Consider the following 17,122-nt stretch of genomic DNA (forward strand, 5'->3'; position numbering starts at 1 on the left):
TTAGTGAAGGGCCCCACAGATGATGGAGGTGACACAGCTTGGCTGACTTTTGATCCAATATGTTGCTACAATCTATTTTTGAGTGCACCATATTCTATCTTTTATCTAAGAAACATTGTTTGGTCAGTTTTTACACACTGTCTGCCCTGAGGGAAACACCAGGGTTAATCAGCCCAGACCAGCAGACCCTTGTATGAGGTAGAAATGACAGACATACTCCATTATGGGCTGTGCTGGGGAGAAAGATAGCAGCCCAGCAGACTTATCTCTCACTCCCACAGCAGGCCAACAGACACCCCCTCAGAACCCACTACACACAATGTAGTAGGAGTATTCCTTAATATTGTTCCTGATGAACACCTCAGGAAAGCATGTTGAAGAACCTCACCTGTCTGTTTTATTTTACACTCTGAGGTGATGCAGTTTATATCCTCTTGAAGAAACACCTGGTACAAACTGTTACAGTGATGTAAGAGGACATCCAGCAGGTTCGTTATGCCAAATATAGCTGTTATCTAGACCGCAGCATGAGTATGCAGTTCCTCAGAGTAAGCACAGAGTGTATCTTCAACAGTTGTGAATGTAACTGTAAATATGTCAGATGATGACAGATGAAGCCACAAAACCACCAGCCTCAAAAAGACCATTGAGAAAAGGGTCTCGGAGTGACCTCAGCTCACCCTCTCACTGCATCCTCTCAAAGGTTATCAAACTGCTCAGAGTCATCACAACCAATAAGACAGAAGACAGAAATGAAAAAAAAGAAGATGGATAAAGGGGAAGTTAAGTTTTTGGTGAAGTGAAAGAAACAACAGGAAGACTGCAGAGAGGATGGTTGAGACCAACAGAACAATGGTCGTGGTTTTTCTCCTCTGTGCCGCTGCAGGTGAGAGAAATGATTATCACAGCATGCACCTTTTATAGAAGGGTTTCCAGCCTTTATGTATGATGAAGTCAGTGGGCAGATATTAACAAATGTATTTCTCTTTATGTCATTATCAGTGCTAGCAGAGGGCCAGACTCTTGATGTATGTGCAAGCTGCCATGTTAACGCAACATGTGACGACAAGTCAGACGGCTCTGGTAAAGTTTGCAACTGCAAGTACGGGTTTGTTGGAAATGGAAGAACTTTCTGTCAAGGTAGGACTTTAAAATCTAAACCTTAATCTTTTTCAATTCAGGAATTGGTTCATGAGGAACTGCAGACCGAGTTGAACCGCTTACTGCATACTTTCACATCAACAGCTGATCAAATCACTGTGTGTGATGTGGAAAGTTTCTCTGTGGTGACTCTTTGGTGTCTTTCACCTCAGTGGTTTGGTTTTCACATTATTCCTCTGGTTTGGTCTCATTGCTTATTTCTGCATTCACTATGTGTGAATAACCCACTGGTAACAGAAACTCTACACATTTATAATATATAAAATATATGAAGCGTTCATTTGCAAAAACAGATAACTGAGTTTTAATTTATTTTAAATTGTTTCACAAAGCATATTTTTTGTATTACTAGCTTTAGGTATTATTAATCAACTGAAGTTGGGTGGCTTTGAGTAAGTAAAACTGACATTACTAATTAAAGCTTTCTCAAAAAATGTAAATATTAAAAATAAATATTTTTTTGAAAATATATAAAAACGGAGTCTGTTTTTGCAAATGAACTCTTCATATAAATATGTATCAATATAATTTAACCATAACAAATACTAGCAGCTCTATTAGGCTGTTCTTAGGCACAATAGTTTGACCATGTAGCTTAAAGCTAATGTCTGCATTTAAACATATCCAAAGTGACAATGTCAGCAGGCTTTAAATGCTGACACGCTAACATATATGAACTTCTTTAGCACTAAACCCAAAAGTCAAGAGGAAGCCATGGGATTAAACAGTTATCATCCCTCCTCAAAATTTGTAATCTCAGTTTACTAAGTGAGAAGTCAGAGCATCATTAAAGTCAGAGTGAGACCGTCTCATTCATAGGTCACTATGACTTGTAGCTGCCAAAGCAAAGAGGGGGTAAGTAACATTGAGGACTTAAACTGCCTTTCTTTTTTATTGAAGGTTAGTAAATATTTGTCTTCCAGACAAAGATGAGTGTCAGATTGGAGCTAGTAAGATCTGTGGGCCGCACACCACCTGCCACAACACATACGGCAGCTACTACTGTACCTGCCTGTCAGGCTACAGCCCCTCTAACAACCTGGACGTCTTTATCCCCAATGATGGAACCAGCTGCCAGGGTGAGTTCAAGCTGGAGAGGCTGTTAATGTACTTGCTATTTAATTTGTTTTAAAGTGCAGTTCATTTAATAACATGTTATCACAAGTGCACACGTAAAGATCTTATGTCACAAGCTTAATACTTTGCTACAAAGACCTAATAGGCCTAAGCTTCATTGGACTCAATAAAACAGTTCAGAAGGAGAGAGTCTGGACAGGCTAAAACGAAAGATGAACCCATGAAAGGTTTTGTGCTGTTTCCCTTTTTATGTGTAGACATTGACGAGTGCAGCATCACAGGCCTGTGTGGAGACGGAGGTGTATGCAGAAATCTAGTGGGAAGTTTTGAATGCAGCTGCCAGCTGGGATACCAAGTCCACAATGGACCCAAGACCTTCAACCCTCGCATTAACAAAGCTTTCTGCAAAGGTAAAATTAAATATTTAAGATTTAAACCCAATTGTTGGCATATTATGTTCACTAAGTCAGCATTGATATAAAGACATTACAAACATACTGATCAGTGTGTAGTAGATTTCAAGTTGTGATCCAGAGCACCAACAAGCAGTCGTTTTGACTCTTTAGGCTTTTTAAACCCTGCAGAGAACCCTCCTACTGGATGTTTCATGTGTGTTATTTCAGCAGTAATGACCTCCCAAGATGCATCTGGAGTTATACTGTCAAACAAAAGTTCCCCATTTTAACTCTTTATATCTGTAGTGGACGTTTGGACCTGGCTGGTTCAATGTTGACAGATCACGAGTGTTTCATCTCTGCAGATGGTGAGTGAATGAAAAGGTTTAGTTTCTTAGTTTGTTTTTGTCCCGCTCAGTGGTAGACTGTGGCCGACCTGGGTCAGTGAAGGACATGGTGCTGCTGCCACTCACACAGACCACATACGGCAGTATGGCCATGTTTGAATGTGCTGAAGGCTTTGTGTGGAGGAGTGGAGACAACAGCTCTGTGTGTGGAGCTGATGGACGGTGGATAGGACCAACTGCAGTCTGTGAAGGTAACAAATCAAACAAACAAACAAACAAACAAACATATACCAGCCTCCTTACACAGCTCTCAGTGTCTTTTTAAGCTCTTTCCTAGGTTGTCAGTCTGAACTTTATGACTCTGGACTACAATTTCTTTGCTATTCACAGTCCAGATGAGGCTTTATGTGCTGAATTGAAAGTACACAGAGGTCATAGGTCATATTTTAAATCTATCTGCATTAGATCGTGATAATAAATGTTAACAATATTTATTTTAAGCTATGATTCTAACATGCATTATGGATGTCAACATCGGTCAGTGTCCAAAAATCTCAAAGACTACAAGACAGACAGAGTGGTAAATGGTAAATCTACTACATGTCACACTCACCCATTCACAGCACATTCATACACTGATGTCTGGGGATGCTATGTAAAGTGCTGATCAGTGTTAACTAATCCCATTAACAAGCACTCACACGTTGCTAGCTACGCTACCGGGGAGCAGTGTCTCGCCCAAGGACTTGCCGGCATGTGGAGCTGGGGATCAAACCCCCAACCTTCCCATTGTGACACAACCAGTGTCCCTCCTGAGCCAAAGCAGCCCTATAAAGACCCCAAGTAACTTTAATACAGACATTCAATTTGCCTCAGGTTTATCTGGCTACTCAGATTCAAATGTGTCTTCTCGGTCGACTTGGATTAATGTCCTAATACCTGAAAAACAAATGACATTTAGCCCTAGCTGTATTCAGTGATGAGTGCTGGTCAGTGACTGATGGCATGCTTACACTCAAATCTCACAAGATTACAGCACTGTCATTGTTAGCATGTTAGCATACGGACATTAGCAGTTTACTAAAGTGTTGCTGTGCCTCAGTATCAATCCTCAGGGAGTCTTGCTAAACATTTAACTGCTTATAAATGACACCTTAATATAATTAGTAACTTTAGCTGAGTAACCCTCCTATTATCCCTGGGGTCAATTTGACCCCATTCAAAAAATAATAGTTGACTTCTTTTGTTTAGCTTCATATTTCATGACTTTTCCTAACTTGGTGGGGACAACTTATGAAGCATAAAATTATCATGACTATATTTTTTCAATGTGCTGAACACATTGCACACATTTGTGTTCCTCTGGGGTCAATTTGATCCCAAGCTGTGTTAGCTGTGTAAAACCTCTCAATCTGTGTGGGTGACCTAACTGAAAGTTTGACCTTATGGTGGCTCTACAGGAAAGGTCATATCATCACCAAAACCAAGAAGGGTTCATACTCTTGTGGTCATTAATGTTGTCAGTAAATTGGGGAAGATTTGTATGAAAACTTTTTAAGATACATTAATTCTAATTTAAGTTTGGCCTGACGGTGGCACTAGAGGACATGTCAGCTCACTGATAGGTATCATTATCAAGGGGTTATTTATTTATGCAACAAATGAAAAGTGTTTAACACAAAAAGTTTGTCAACAATTTTACGTAAATCATTTTCTGGAGGCAAATATCCCTTGGGTCAGATTGACCGCATGGTAAAAATGTGTTAGTAATATTTGAGGATAATAGGAGAATAAGACATATGTATTTAATCTCAGGTAGAAAGGCAGCCTTACAATTCAAAGCTATGCTGTTGTTTTAGGACAGACGCAAAAAATAACAGACTTGTTCTTTGAGCCTTGATAACATAAATCCTCCACAGTGCTGGAAATGAGTGATTTTAAAACCAAGTCTAGGAGCACAGAGATGATGAAACTTACTGCCAGGAGAGAGTTTTTTGAGCTTTTCCAGTTAATACTGTTTCATGCACCGTACATGTCATTGCTTTGGCTCTCAGATGTTGACTGTGGCCCTCCGCCTGCCCTGCCTAACTCTCACATGCTTTGGAATAACAGTACAAGGATGGGCACTGAGGTGCTTTATGAATGTTACTCTGGATATCACAATGTTGGAGAGAGCAATGTATCGATGTGTACAGCTGATGGAGTGTGGGAGAGACCGTCTTTGCTCTGTCGAGGTACAGTCCCTGCTTTAACAAACACTTGAAGCATGTAGAAAGAACAAACTGAGATATTCAGTAACTTTGTCTTATTGCACGTTTAACTCTGAAGTAAATTAAGTGTATTCCTGGTTTCTGCTTTACATGTTTGTAACATATTATTCCTTATAGAGACCATGTGTGGAAACCCTCCTATAATTGAATCCACTAACTATGTGTGGAACAGTAATTCAACCCCTGGCAACATTGTGCTATATTTTTGTAAGGAGGGCTTTCAGACCAAAGGAGTATATATATCCATCTGTATGGACAATGGTCAGTGGACACAACCAGCTTTGTCATGCCAAGGTAACAGAAGCATCAAATGATTGAAGTCATGAGGAGCTTTTGTTTTGTGTTGTATTTACTTTGTTGTATTCTGTCTTTGGTTTCCAGTTTTAATTTGTAGATTTACCCTGCATTTACCTGTTTTTATGTTCTGTATTGGTTCTATGTTTCTTTGTGATCCTTGAGTGTGTGATTCTAGTTAAACGTGTTTCCTGTTTTATTTTGTAGCTTTTACTCCCTGTGTGTCTGGTTTAGTTGTACGTCCTGCACTTGTGTTTCCCTCCAGTTTGATTGCACCTTGATAAGTTCCACCTGTGTCTCATTGTCTCACCTGCGTCTGATTGGCCCTGTCAGTATTTAGTCTGTTTTTTCCCTTCTGTGTCAGTTTGTTGTGAATGTCTCTCTGTACATCTTTTCCAGTGTTTCCCTGTGTGTTGTTATACCGGTGGTTATCATGTTTTCTTGTGAACAGTTTGGGATTTTGGACATTTAAGTAAGTTTTTGTTATAGCGTTTGTATTTTTGTTGTTTTGTTCATTCATTTTATAAATATTCTGCACTACGTTGTTCCCCATTGTGACAATTGAAACATGTTTTCCTCTTAAAAATAAAATATATTTATTAGGTCTAATTTAAATGGTCCACAAAAACATCACCACTCTACATCCACACAGGCCTTTTCACGCTACTGGCTGATTAGTTTTCAAAACCACCAACTATAATAATAGTACATACTGATTTGGCCAAAATTCAGTTTGTAGTGTGCAGTTTGTTTCCCACAATGCACAGAGCTAACGTTGCGCCTTTTTATTTGTCCTTCTTTTTTAACGTCTCGCTTCTTCTTTTTTGAAGGGGGGCACTCAGCTTTTAGGTGTTGTGAAAATGACTAATTTCCATATAAACCACTTCTTAATTTTTTTAATTATAAGTGGATGCTAAAAAAGAGATTTCACTATTAGCTTGGCTGTTGTCTACTTCTGCTTTCTGAAACCGGACATCCGGCAACGCCTGACCCAGCATCCTAGAAAACAGACCCAACAGAACAGTCATACTACATACTACCTTCAGACGCAGTATGTAGTACATACTGCATACTACACTTGTAGGTAGTAAGTAGCCAGCAGTTTTGAAAACAGCCTTAACCTGTGCTTTCCCATATTGAGCTGAGATCAACACAAAATAAATCCCCTGTGTAGCTGTAGTCGGCTGTGCAGAAGTGCCAGTCTTGTTTAAATGCTGAGAAATCCTGAGTAATTCATGCTGTCAACATGTTTTATGTTTTTTTCTCTGTTCTGTGTAAACACTTGTGTGTATCATTTCCTGAAACAGAGATATTGTGTGGGGTTCCTCCTACACTGCCTCACACTGGGCATGTGTGGAATGGCACCTCTACCCCTGGCAGCACAGTGGCTTACTTCTGTAAAACAGGATTTTATCACAGTCAAGGGAACAATATATCGTTCTGCACTATTGAAGGTCACTGGACAGTGCCAGATATCTCATGCACAGGTAATGACTCAAAACAACAACTGCTCAAGACTTTTCACAACTGTTGCATCCCAATATATTAATGCAGTCTCCATCTTTATAGAAATTGACTGTGGTGTACCCACACTCATTCCTCATTCAGTCATGCTGTGGGATAATACCTCCACTGTGGGCTCGCAGGCTGTTTATCAGTGTAACTCTGGATATCACAATGTGGGAGAAGGAAATGTGTCCGTTTGCACTGCTGATGGAGAATGGAAAGAAGCCTCTCTGCTCTGTCAAGGTGAGTTTTTACATTGGTCTCAATAAGAGTGCTTACCTTCTTAAAATAAAATCAACAATGAAGTCCTCTTGAATGTTGACATTTGAATGCTGTGATTGAAATTTGTAGATCTCCCCTAATAATTGTTTTCAAGTTGGGTGAATTATATGTAGGTACTGGTTCAATGATTTTGACTGACAATGACATGTTGTCTTTCTGTTATAGAAATCAGTTGTCAAAAGCCTGCTTTTAAACCTCACACAAAAATGCTCTGGGATGGCACATCACATCTCAGCAGTGTGGTTCTTTACCAATGTGAGGAAGGATATCACACCAGGGGCCAGAGGAACTCCTCAGTATGTGGAGTGGATGGACTGTGGGAGGATATTGATATGTGGTGTGAAGGTGCATTGATTAATTACTGATATACTGTTCAAATCTCTGAACTTGGGGCAATTTGGGAAACACAAATGCACGTTTTTTTTTTTACACTTTTTGCAGATAGATAGATGATAGACTTTTTCATTTATTTTTCTAATACTGTGTTGGTCATGGACATTGCCTGGTGACTTATTGAAGTACAGTAGGACTCCATGTTCTGTAACTGGACATGGATTAGTACATTAGTTTCCTCTGCTGTTTCACATTTCAAGTCTTGATGCTTAGCTTCTGAGCTGCTGGCCATTACGATTTACTTCTCCAGGCAAGAAAGCAAAAATGATTGTATCTCATCACTTAACTCTGGGCTACTCATGTTCATTTTTTGTCATGCTCTCATTGAGGATTGTACTGTGCTTATTTTGCTGTGCTAATTAATGTCTGTGTGCAGATGTAAGCTGTGGTCCCCCACTAAACCTCCCCCATACTAACCTCCTGTGGAATGGCATCAGTAGACCGGGCAGTGTGGTGCTGTATGAGTGCATGGATGGATTTTATCAGGACAGTGGAAATAATATTTCAACATGTTTACTATCAGGAGATTGGGGGAAGGTATCTGTAGAGTGCAAAGGTATTACTATAACATCTCTACATTCATGATTGACTATTAAACTGTGGAAGTCATTATTAAAGTGACAATGAGTGATTTTGTAGTTTGACTTTCTGTTCGAGCATAGATCCTCACATATGTGTGTGCATGGACTGTTTGTTCCTATGCAGGGTTGAATACATTGAAGAGAATAATCAGGTTTTGTTACTTTAACATTAAATATGCTGTATGTGTATATATGTGGGTCCATCCTTTGTGGGTTGAATCTTGATAAAAACTGACGTGATTTATAATTTTGAGACTGTACAGATGGAAGGCACTGCGGTCATAGATATGTATGAAATAAACTGTGTATAATCAGTGCTGATAAAGCTCAACATTCAGTTAGTAGGATAACAATGAGTGCTGTTTTCTTTTCTTTTCTTGTGTAGCTAAATGTGGCCCGATGCCCCTCCTTGAGAACTCAGAGGTGGAGTGGCATAACAGGAGTGTTGTGATCCACCGCTGTGTGGATGGATATCACAGCTGGAGGGGCAGCAACGTCTCAGTGTGTGGAAGCTCTGGGGTTTGGGAGATGGCTTCATTGAAATGTATAGGTGAGTAAGAACATAGGAGTTAACTTATCCCACCTAGGAACATGTACAATAATTCAATGCCCCACAGAATCAAATGTATTTTGAAAGGTATGTTGCTTGTTTTGCGTAATGGACATGTTTTGTAGTGATTTAAGTGACGTGACTGTCTCTTTATTCCCATATCACATAAAGAAATAAAGCCACCTGTCAATCACCTAATCGTCATCAATGAAAAGTGTCTGCACTGGAAAGCAGAGAAGTATGATGAGGACACAGAAGTTTACAAGGTAACACATGATTTCATCCCAAGTTTAATCATTCTGTGAGACATCGCAGCTTTTACCATTCTTTTTTATTTGCTGGCATAAAAGTAGATTTGTATTCTCAGGTGAAATGCAAGTGTGTCCATGCAAATACAATAATGCTCTTTTTCTAAATGTAATCTTTCTCTTTTGAGACCCTGATCAATCCCATATTTGATGTTATCGTCCCAGGTGACATATGTTGGATCCAGAGACTACCAGAGGTCCTTTCATGATCAAAGAAAGCAGTTTATGAGATCCAAGTCTGACCAGCTGGAACTCTGTCTGAACCTGCTCCCGTTCACTAACTACAGCATCTCAATCAGTGCAGTCTCTGCTGGATTCACAGCCACCCTCACCACTAGCACCAGTTTGCCAGGTATCACTCAACCCAGTGTCTGTCTACATACATTGTCAACTGTCAATACACTTTAAAAATTCACGTCTTAGCAACTGTATTTTATCTCATTGCTAGTGAAAAATATCCCATTACACTTGATATTGGACACATTTACGTGAAAAGTCCATGTTTGAGTTGAATACTACAAGCTAAATTGAATTATCTGAATTACTTTCAATAAGTATAAAAATGTTTCCAGCACAGTAAGAAGATTTTAAGAATAATTTAGAATTTAAAGAAACTTAATAAATAAATGTATTACTGCACTGGCAGAAGCAATTCAGTTCTTATTTTTTGTTTGTCATATGTTGAAATAAGTTTTCTATCTGGACTTGTAACAAAAATGTGGCTGATATTCCGCGAAATAAGATATTTTTTCAAAAGGAGAGAAATACACTATCCAAGATTTTAATTTTTACTGCGTACCAGTGTCTGTAAATATGTTAATCTGTTATGATAATACACATTTTTTATCTTCATTGCATACTCACTATAATCACAATTGACAGAGCCTCCAGCACCTATTGTCTGCTTCCAAGAGTTTCAGACTCCTATGCCAACTTTGAGGCTACAAAGGTCACACAACACACTTGACCCTATAAGGTAGCAATCAAGAGAGCAAGAAACAATGTGATCATAATGTATCTTAAAAAAAAAGACATGTCCATGCAAGTGAATGATTTCTCTTGTCCTGTTTCAACAGTTTGTACCAGGTGTTTGTGCTTCATGTAGAGGGGAGTATGCTGTTTGACTGCTCCTCTCCTGCGAGCTTACACTCCTTAAAGAAAAACAAGCCCTCGACAGAGTACATCACTGCCCAGATTGATGTCAGACATGTTGGGACAGAGATGACCTTTACTGTAGGGGATGGACTCCAGTACGGCGGCTTCTTCAATGCACCACTGGAGAACGGCAGAAATTATTATATCATCTTGCGCGCTGTCAGTCAGTGGAAAAAGGTGGGTTGAGCTATTATACGTGTGTAATTAAAAAATGCACTGGACTTAATGTAAGTGTTTAAGAACTTGAATGTTTTCTCTCTCAGGCTTTAAAAAGTACCTGTGTCATGTGGGCTAAAGTAGGAGGTAATGTACTTAGAAAAATACTCAGATTACTAAAATATTGACAATTGTATTTTATACACTTTGAAATAATGCAAGAAGGGGAGAGCAATTAACCATGAAATGCGAAATGTGATAAAGAAAGGTCTGCATTTACTTACACAACATTTTAATGTTCCAGGTACATCCTATGCTGTGCAGGTTTCTGCTCTGTCTGCTGCTGCAACAGTAGGCACCATTGCCTTGATCATTTTGGGAGGATACAGTTTAATCTGGTATGGAATACTAAATAGAACATGTATTATCCTGTGAGTGTTGTTAGATAATGTGTGAAACAACATTGATCCATCACTGTTATATTTTCTTTAATTACATTTTCACTCACTACATTCATCCTACTGTTTATAGACAAAGAAGTAGGCTTGATGGTCAGGTGAACACTGCAAAGAACTTGGTAATGCTGATTACTGTACTTCTTTTACAGGTTTTTAAAGAAGAAATAACACTCATTGGACGACTGCTGATGACCTTTTCTTTTGTTTGTTTGTTTGTCTTTTGTTTGTCTTTTGTTTGTTATTATTATTCAAATTTATTGAAAATTAAATTTGCTTTACTGCATATTTGTACATTTTGTAAGAAACACTTAAAATAAACACTTCTTAGAAATGTTCGAATGTGTACTGAATTGTAATTGGATGTAAAAACTGCAGTCATTTCTGAAATGACTGTAGTGTATTAGGTTACAGTTCAAAAACCTTTATGATTTGTAAACACTTAAAATAAAGTAATGAGGCCTATTTTCACTTGGGGACATTTTTGATGTCTACAGGCCTGATCGTGTTAAAATCAAGAATTTTCTTTACATTTTATAAAGTTGCACTGATTCTCTCTTGTTAGAATTTGAAGAGATGGGTAGCATAGACTGTATAAAATATGGACGTAGTATCCGTAACGTCACCCATCTGTTCCTGAGCGCTGTTTTGAAGCCAATCGACGGCGGCAGCCATATTGGAAATGCGGAAACTCAACCAGGCAGAGTGTGATGTAGTGTGAGCCTCCTAGCCAACAGCTATGTGTTCCTGACCGGGAGTCACGTCAGTTATATCCTTATTTGGGCAAAAACTTGAAATCTTAATATCTTCTGAACCGTCACGTTAGAAAAAAATTCAACCCCTTGTACAGTGTGTGCCATTAGAGAAATTAGCTACGTAGGGCCAAGCCATTTTTTGAACCAGGCTGTAAACATGTTTATTAATGCAACAAAGATCGTCTTTTTCCCATTCATGTCTATGTGGTTTCTGTTGTTTCTGCAGCCAGCCTCAAGCGGATTCTCGATGTATTGCAGTTTATAACGAAGCGTGCCAGATACGGCCCTGGTGGTGAGGCTTTCAGCAGTGTGACTGCCCCCTGGTGGCTGGCTGCAGTATAGGTCAAAAAATCCGTCTCCCCCATTCATTTGAATGGGGGAGCAGTCAAACTTTAAAAAATAAATACACGTGGTACAAATGTTTCTCCCATCCGTATGCTGTGGTTGTATGTAGTTAGTATCTGACTGTTTTGTGTTCAAGGCATCTTTTTTCTGAAAAGTTTCTTTTTCGTTAGTTCTTAGAGTTAAAAAACGGGGTTTTACTTCCGGGTTTCCTTTGATTCCCAGCCGCCGTAGAGGGAAACTTCAAAGGACACACAGCGTCTTGTGACGTTATGATGTAGGGCAGAGCTTGTTACAGCGGCTTCCCAGGCTCTGGCTGCACAATGGCTGCGCCCAGGAGAGGGATTTTTTGGCTTCAGAACCGTACAACGGGAAGAGGCGGAGCAACGCTGGCCATTTTTATTTACAGTCTATGTTTATAACACGTCCGCATGGGCTTCATCATTTGAGACCGGAGGTTGCCGCTTGCTGTAAACATGTTTGTTCCAGCTGTAAAGATCGGCTTGTTTGAATTGGTGTGTATGTGGTTTCCGGTGTTTCTGTAGCCAGCCCTATGAGCAAGCCTCAAGCGGATCCTCGGTGAACTGCAGTTGTTAGCACTTCCGCATTGGACCGGAAGTTGCTGCTTGATGGGGAGGTATATACTGTATATATATATTTTTTGGACTGGCCCTTTAATAAGATTGTACATCCGGAGCAGCTCCACCATAATACCCGGACAAACACACTACAGACCAGTACCGATGAAAACCCACCTTTGAGGGATTTCTTTCCAAGTGTTAAAAGGTGCACAACTCGTTTTACTGTGCAAAGAATGAAACAGTTATCTAGCTAGAGCTACATGCTATGAGACAGACAGTTATCAGCTCAGTGTTGAAGAGTAGGCCAGTGGGAGACGTGACGCGGTTTGTTGTTTACATATTTCCCTCTAATGTTGAGCATAGTGAGTGTTTCAGGATAGTTTGACTCTGTTGTCTTCCTGTAAGTCGAAGATTACAACAAAGGGTTTCTATCGTCCTCTAATGAAAGCTAATGCATGGGTGCTGACTGCTAAGCTAACAATAACACAGGCTGTGAACCGAAGCTACTTTCTCTACAGTGAACATCAGTTTTACATTTTTATACACCAACTTTATTATTATTACTAGTGGAGTCTTTGCACACATTTTACCACTTAATGTCACTCGACTTTCAGCTTTCCCTACCCGGCAGAGGCTCATCTGTTCTCGGTTACAGCAGCTGTGACTCCCAGTTAGCATGCTAGCTGTGAACACCGTCCAGGTTAAAGGCTCGCCCGTGTTCATGTGGCAGTTTAATCATCATAATGAAGATAATGATGAAGATCTCTATTGACTCATTATCAGGTGCTTAAATAAATTAGCCCTCAATTATTAGATTATATTATTAAAATGAGGAAAAGCAGCAGCAGACATAATCAAGTATTAATGCAGGAGAACACTGCCTGTGTTATTACAACACTACATAGTATCAATTAATCAATCAATCAATCAATCAAGGCAGCTTTATTTGTATAGCACATTTCATACACGAGGGCAACTCAATGTGCTTTACATTAAAACATTAAAAGCATTGGAAACATTCAGACAATCATAAAAGAACACAATTAAAATGACAAATACAATAAAACACAGAAAAGAAAAGGAAAATTAGAAATATATTAATAATAAAATCAAAATTTGCATTTAAAATGAGTTAAAATAAGCTAAAATAGGAAGTCAGTGGCAAATAAAAAAGTCTTGGTTTTGAGTGAACCTACAGCTTTCAGGGAGTGTGTTCCAGATATGTGGTGCATAATGACTAAACGCTGCTTCACCATGTTTCGTTCTGACTCCCGGGACTGAAAGCAGACCAGTACCTGATGACCTCAGTGCAGGATTTTAAATTATATTCTCCGACAGACAGGAAGCCAGTGTAGGGATCTAAGAACTGGAGTGATGTGGTCTACTTTTTTGGTCCTTGTTAGGACTTGAGCAGCAGCATTCTGTATGAGCTGCAGACATCTGATGGACTTTTTAGGGAGTCCTGTAAAGACACCGTTACAGTAGCCTAGTCTGCTAAAGATAAATGCATGGACCAGTTTTTCTGCATCCTGCTGAGACATAATTCCTTTAATCCTTGATATATTCTTAAGGTGATAGTAGGCAGACTTTGTGATGGTCTTAATGCGGCTGCTGAAATTAAGGTCTGAGTCTATGATTACACCAAGGTTTCTGGCTTGGTTTGAACATTTTGTCATTGATTTGTTTGATGCAGTTACTCAGCGTTTGTACACTAAGAGCATCTCTGATATGTAGTCTGGTGCGAGGCCATGCAGCGGTGCCTTAAAAACTAGTAAAATATTTTAAAATCAATATGAAAAGAAACAGGCAGCCAATGTAAAGATTTTAAAACAAGCGTAATGTGTGCTCTCCTTCTGGTCTTCGTTAAAACTTGTGCTGCTACATTTTGTAGTAAATGCAGTTTGTTTATTGTGTTCTTTGGAAGAGCAGAAAGGAGAGCATTACTGTAGTCTAGCCTGCTGGTAATAAAAGGGTCCATTAGTCTCTCTGTGTTGCTTAGAGAGTAGATACAAACTATTCAAGTTTGTTTATGAACATGACATTTGATACATTATCCTCATTAGGTACTCTGTTTTGTGTGTCCTCAGTCCACCATGGCCCAGAACCAGGTGATCCTACAGTTCCGCTTCACCACATTTGGGGACTCGATGTTGCAGAAAATGAACCTCTTGCGACATCAGAGACGCTTCTGCGATGTCACTGTGCGTATCAACCAGCTGGAGGTGCCTGGTCACAAGGTGGTGTTTGCTGCCGGCTCCTCTTTCCTGAGGGACCAGTTCATCCTGCAGCAGGACTCCAGGGAGGTTCAGATCTCTATGATCCAGGAGGCAGAAGTTGGTCGGCAGCTGCTGCTGTCCTGCTACTCGGGCCAGCTGGAGTTCCCTGAGCTGGAGCTGGTGCATTACCTGACTGTTGCCAGCTTCCTCCAAATGGGCCACATCGTGGAGCAATGCACTCAAGCTCTCAGCAAGTTTATCAAACCTCTGCCTTCACGCCCATTAGAGGTGGATGTGGACCTGAGGAGTGATAAAAGTGAGGAAGGTCTATCCTCACAGACCCAGAGAGAGCAAGAACCCTCTGAGGTGCGAACTGTCCATCAGGAGGATGAAGAGGTAGAGCAGGTGGAGGATGACAACAATATTGATGACGATGATGATGATGACGATGATGATGATGTAATCATACAGCCTGATTCACCTCCTCAGATATTAAGCAGTCGTCCGAGGCAGAGTGTCACAGAGAGCGACATCACTATCGTAAAAGTCGAGTCTGTGTCTGACACAGCAGAGAACTCCATCACTGGTCACTTTCCCACCAGCCCACCTGCTGCCCTCCACTCTCCTGAGCCCCAGCACTCCCTCATCAACTCCACTGTGGATAGTCGAGGCAGTGAGATGACAGTTCCACCTGGTGTGTCTGGATACCCGCTCAGCCCCCCTCCTTCTTCCCCTCCTTCAGATAAACACATCGGGCACCAGAGAAACTATGACAAACCTCTCCAGTGGTACCACCAGTGCCCAAAGTGTTCCCGTGTGTTTCGCCAGCTGGAGAACTACGCCAACCACCTCAAGATGCACAAGCTGTTCATGTGCCTCCTGTGTGGAAAGACCTTCACGCAGAAAGGGAACCTGCACAGACACATGCGCGTCCACGCTGGCATCAAGCCCTTCCAGTGTAAAATCTGTGGTAAAACCTTCACCCAAAAGTGCTCCTTACTGGATCACCTAAACCTGCACAGTGGGGACAAACCACACCGCTGCAACTACTGTGACATGGTTTTCGCTCACAAACCAGTTCTCCGTAAACACCTCAAACAGATCCACGGTAAGAACAGCTTTGACAACGCCAACGAAGGCAACCTGCATGACGGAGGGGTTGACTTTGATTTTGGCCGAATATAAACACGTGGACCTCTCTGTAGCTATGTTCGAGGCCTTTTGTTATTTAAACGGCTGTGATGCAAACTTCTTTTCAGATCAGACATGACTCCCATAAGTCCTCTTGAAAGTGAAGCTGGAGCATAGAGACTGTTACCTTTTGTATAATAAGCCGATCATCGTCTAAGATGAGCGAGTGAGTGAACACAATGGCCGGTGTCGCTGCCTCATCCTGCTGGGTCTATGTGGTGAACATGAAAAAGTTTTTCTGATCTACATTTCACTGTAGCTTCATTACTGTGGACTATCTTCATTCTTGTGCTACAATACATTCTAGAAGCCTTCATACTGTACTTGAATATTCAGCACTGAAACATAATGACTGTATATCAATAGTTTTATATTGAATCGACATGTCTTTGTGTCTGCGTTGTCTGAGTAAAAAAAAAACCCATTGCAACATAATGTATTGGATATATATATAAATATATACATATATGATATTCATTTGTATGTTATGTATACAATCAACTGTAGCCTTTTTTCCTCCATGTGTGAATATGACGTCATGAACTTCATAAGAGAAACTTGAAAGAGGGTGGGGTGGAGAATATTTTATTGAAGGCAAGCTAAACCGGTGAAAGCTGGGATGCCAAAGTGTCCATGTAAACTGAGCTGTTTCTCTTTTTTTAAACACACCTTATATCTGAGGTACTTCTGGACCAAAGTGACTATCTGTCATGTGTTCATGGATTTCAGTGTGTGTTACTAATTAAACACTTGACTCTTAAATCAAAGAGCTTTTTAACTCTTCTTATCGTCTCTTTTTTCATGCACATCAGACTTCAATCATCATGGAATAATAAATGTGCATTTACTGTAGGTGATGAAACTGCGTTGCTAGCTGGAAGTCCTGGCTTACATGTGCCTCCCTGTTACATCCAGAGCAATCATCCACTTGTGAGCCGTTGTATGTTGTAAAAACTAAAACAACTTTATTTTGATGTTCCTTCTGTGTCACAAATCCACAAATGTAGCAGATGATGCAGGATTCCATGATAATAAACAATATTCTAGACAGACACGTCAAAAAAATGTGTGACTCCAAACCAGTCTAGATTCCACTGACTCCTCCCG

The 17,122-nt window shown here is 40.2% G+C and overlaps 2 protein-coding genes across 6 annotated transcripts; both read left to right on the forward strand.

Moving 5' to 3' along the window:
• The first annotated feature begins 758 nt into the window (after positions 1-758).
• On the forward strand, positions 759-11,395 carry susd1 (sushi domain containing 1). 3 transcript variants are annotated; one of them, XM_034693068.1, is made up of 19 exons: positions 759-886; positions 1,003-1,140; positions 2,085-2,240; positions 2,496-2,648; positions 3,052-3,231; positions 5,035-5,214; positions 5,368-5,544; positions 6,852-7,031; positions 7,114-7,293; positions 7,498-7,677; positions 8,102-8,281; positions 8,692-8,856; positions 9,028-9,122; positions 9,330-9,516; positions 10,047-10,140; positions 10,241-10,496; positions 10,583-10,622; positions 10,780-10,873; positions 11,083-11,395. In XM_034693068.1, exons 1-19 carry the CDS (start codon positions 832-834, stop codon positions 11,099-11,101), a joined length of 2,709 nt encoding a protein of 902 aa, XP_034548959.1. In that variant the 5' UTR covers positions 759-831; the 3' UTR covers positions 11,102-11,395. The 3 variants fall into 3 exon arrangements, with proteins under 3 accessions (XP_034548959.1, XP_034548960.1, XP_034548961.1); XM_034693069.1 differs by having other exon boundaries at positions 5,093-5,214; positions 5,463-5,544; XM_034693070.1 differs by lacking the exon at positions 8,102-8,281.
• Positions 11,396-12,704: 1,309 nt separating this feature from the next.
• On the forward strand, positions 12,705-16,793 carry zbtb26 (zinc finger and BTB domain containing 26). 3 transcript variants are annotated; one of them, XM_034691154.1, is made up of 2 exons: positions 12,705-12,813; positions 14,696-16,793. In XM_034691154.1, the coding sequence occupies exon 2, from the start codon at positions 14,702-14,704 to the stop codon at positions 16,007-16,009; it is 1,308 nt and encodes a 435-aa protein (XP_034547045.1). In that variant the 5' UTR covers positions 12,705-12,813; positions 14,696-14,701; the 3' UTR covers positions 16,010-16,793. The 3 variants fall into 3 exon arrangements, with proteins under 3 accessions (XP_034547045.1, XP_034547046.1, XP_034547044.1); XM_034691155.1 differs by lacking the exon at positions 12,705-12,813 and adding an exon at positions 12,820-12,932; XM_034691153.1 differs by lacking the exon at positions 12,705-12,813 and adding an exon at positions 12,868-12,970.
• Positions 16,794-17,122: the final 329 nt, after the last annotated feature.

The sequence above is a fragment of the Notolabrus celidotus genome, chromosome 9 (genome assembly GCF_009762535.1).
Source record: "Notolabrus celidotus isolate fNotCel1 chromosome 9, fNotCel1.pri, whole genome shotgun sequence".
Lineage (NCBI taxonomy): Eukaryota > Metazoa > Chordata > Actinopteri > Labriformes > Labridae > Notolabrus > Notolabrus celidotus.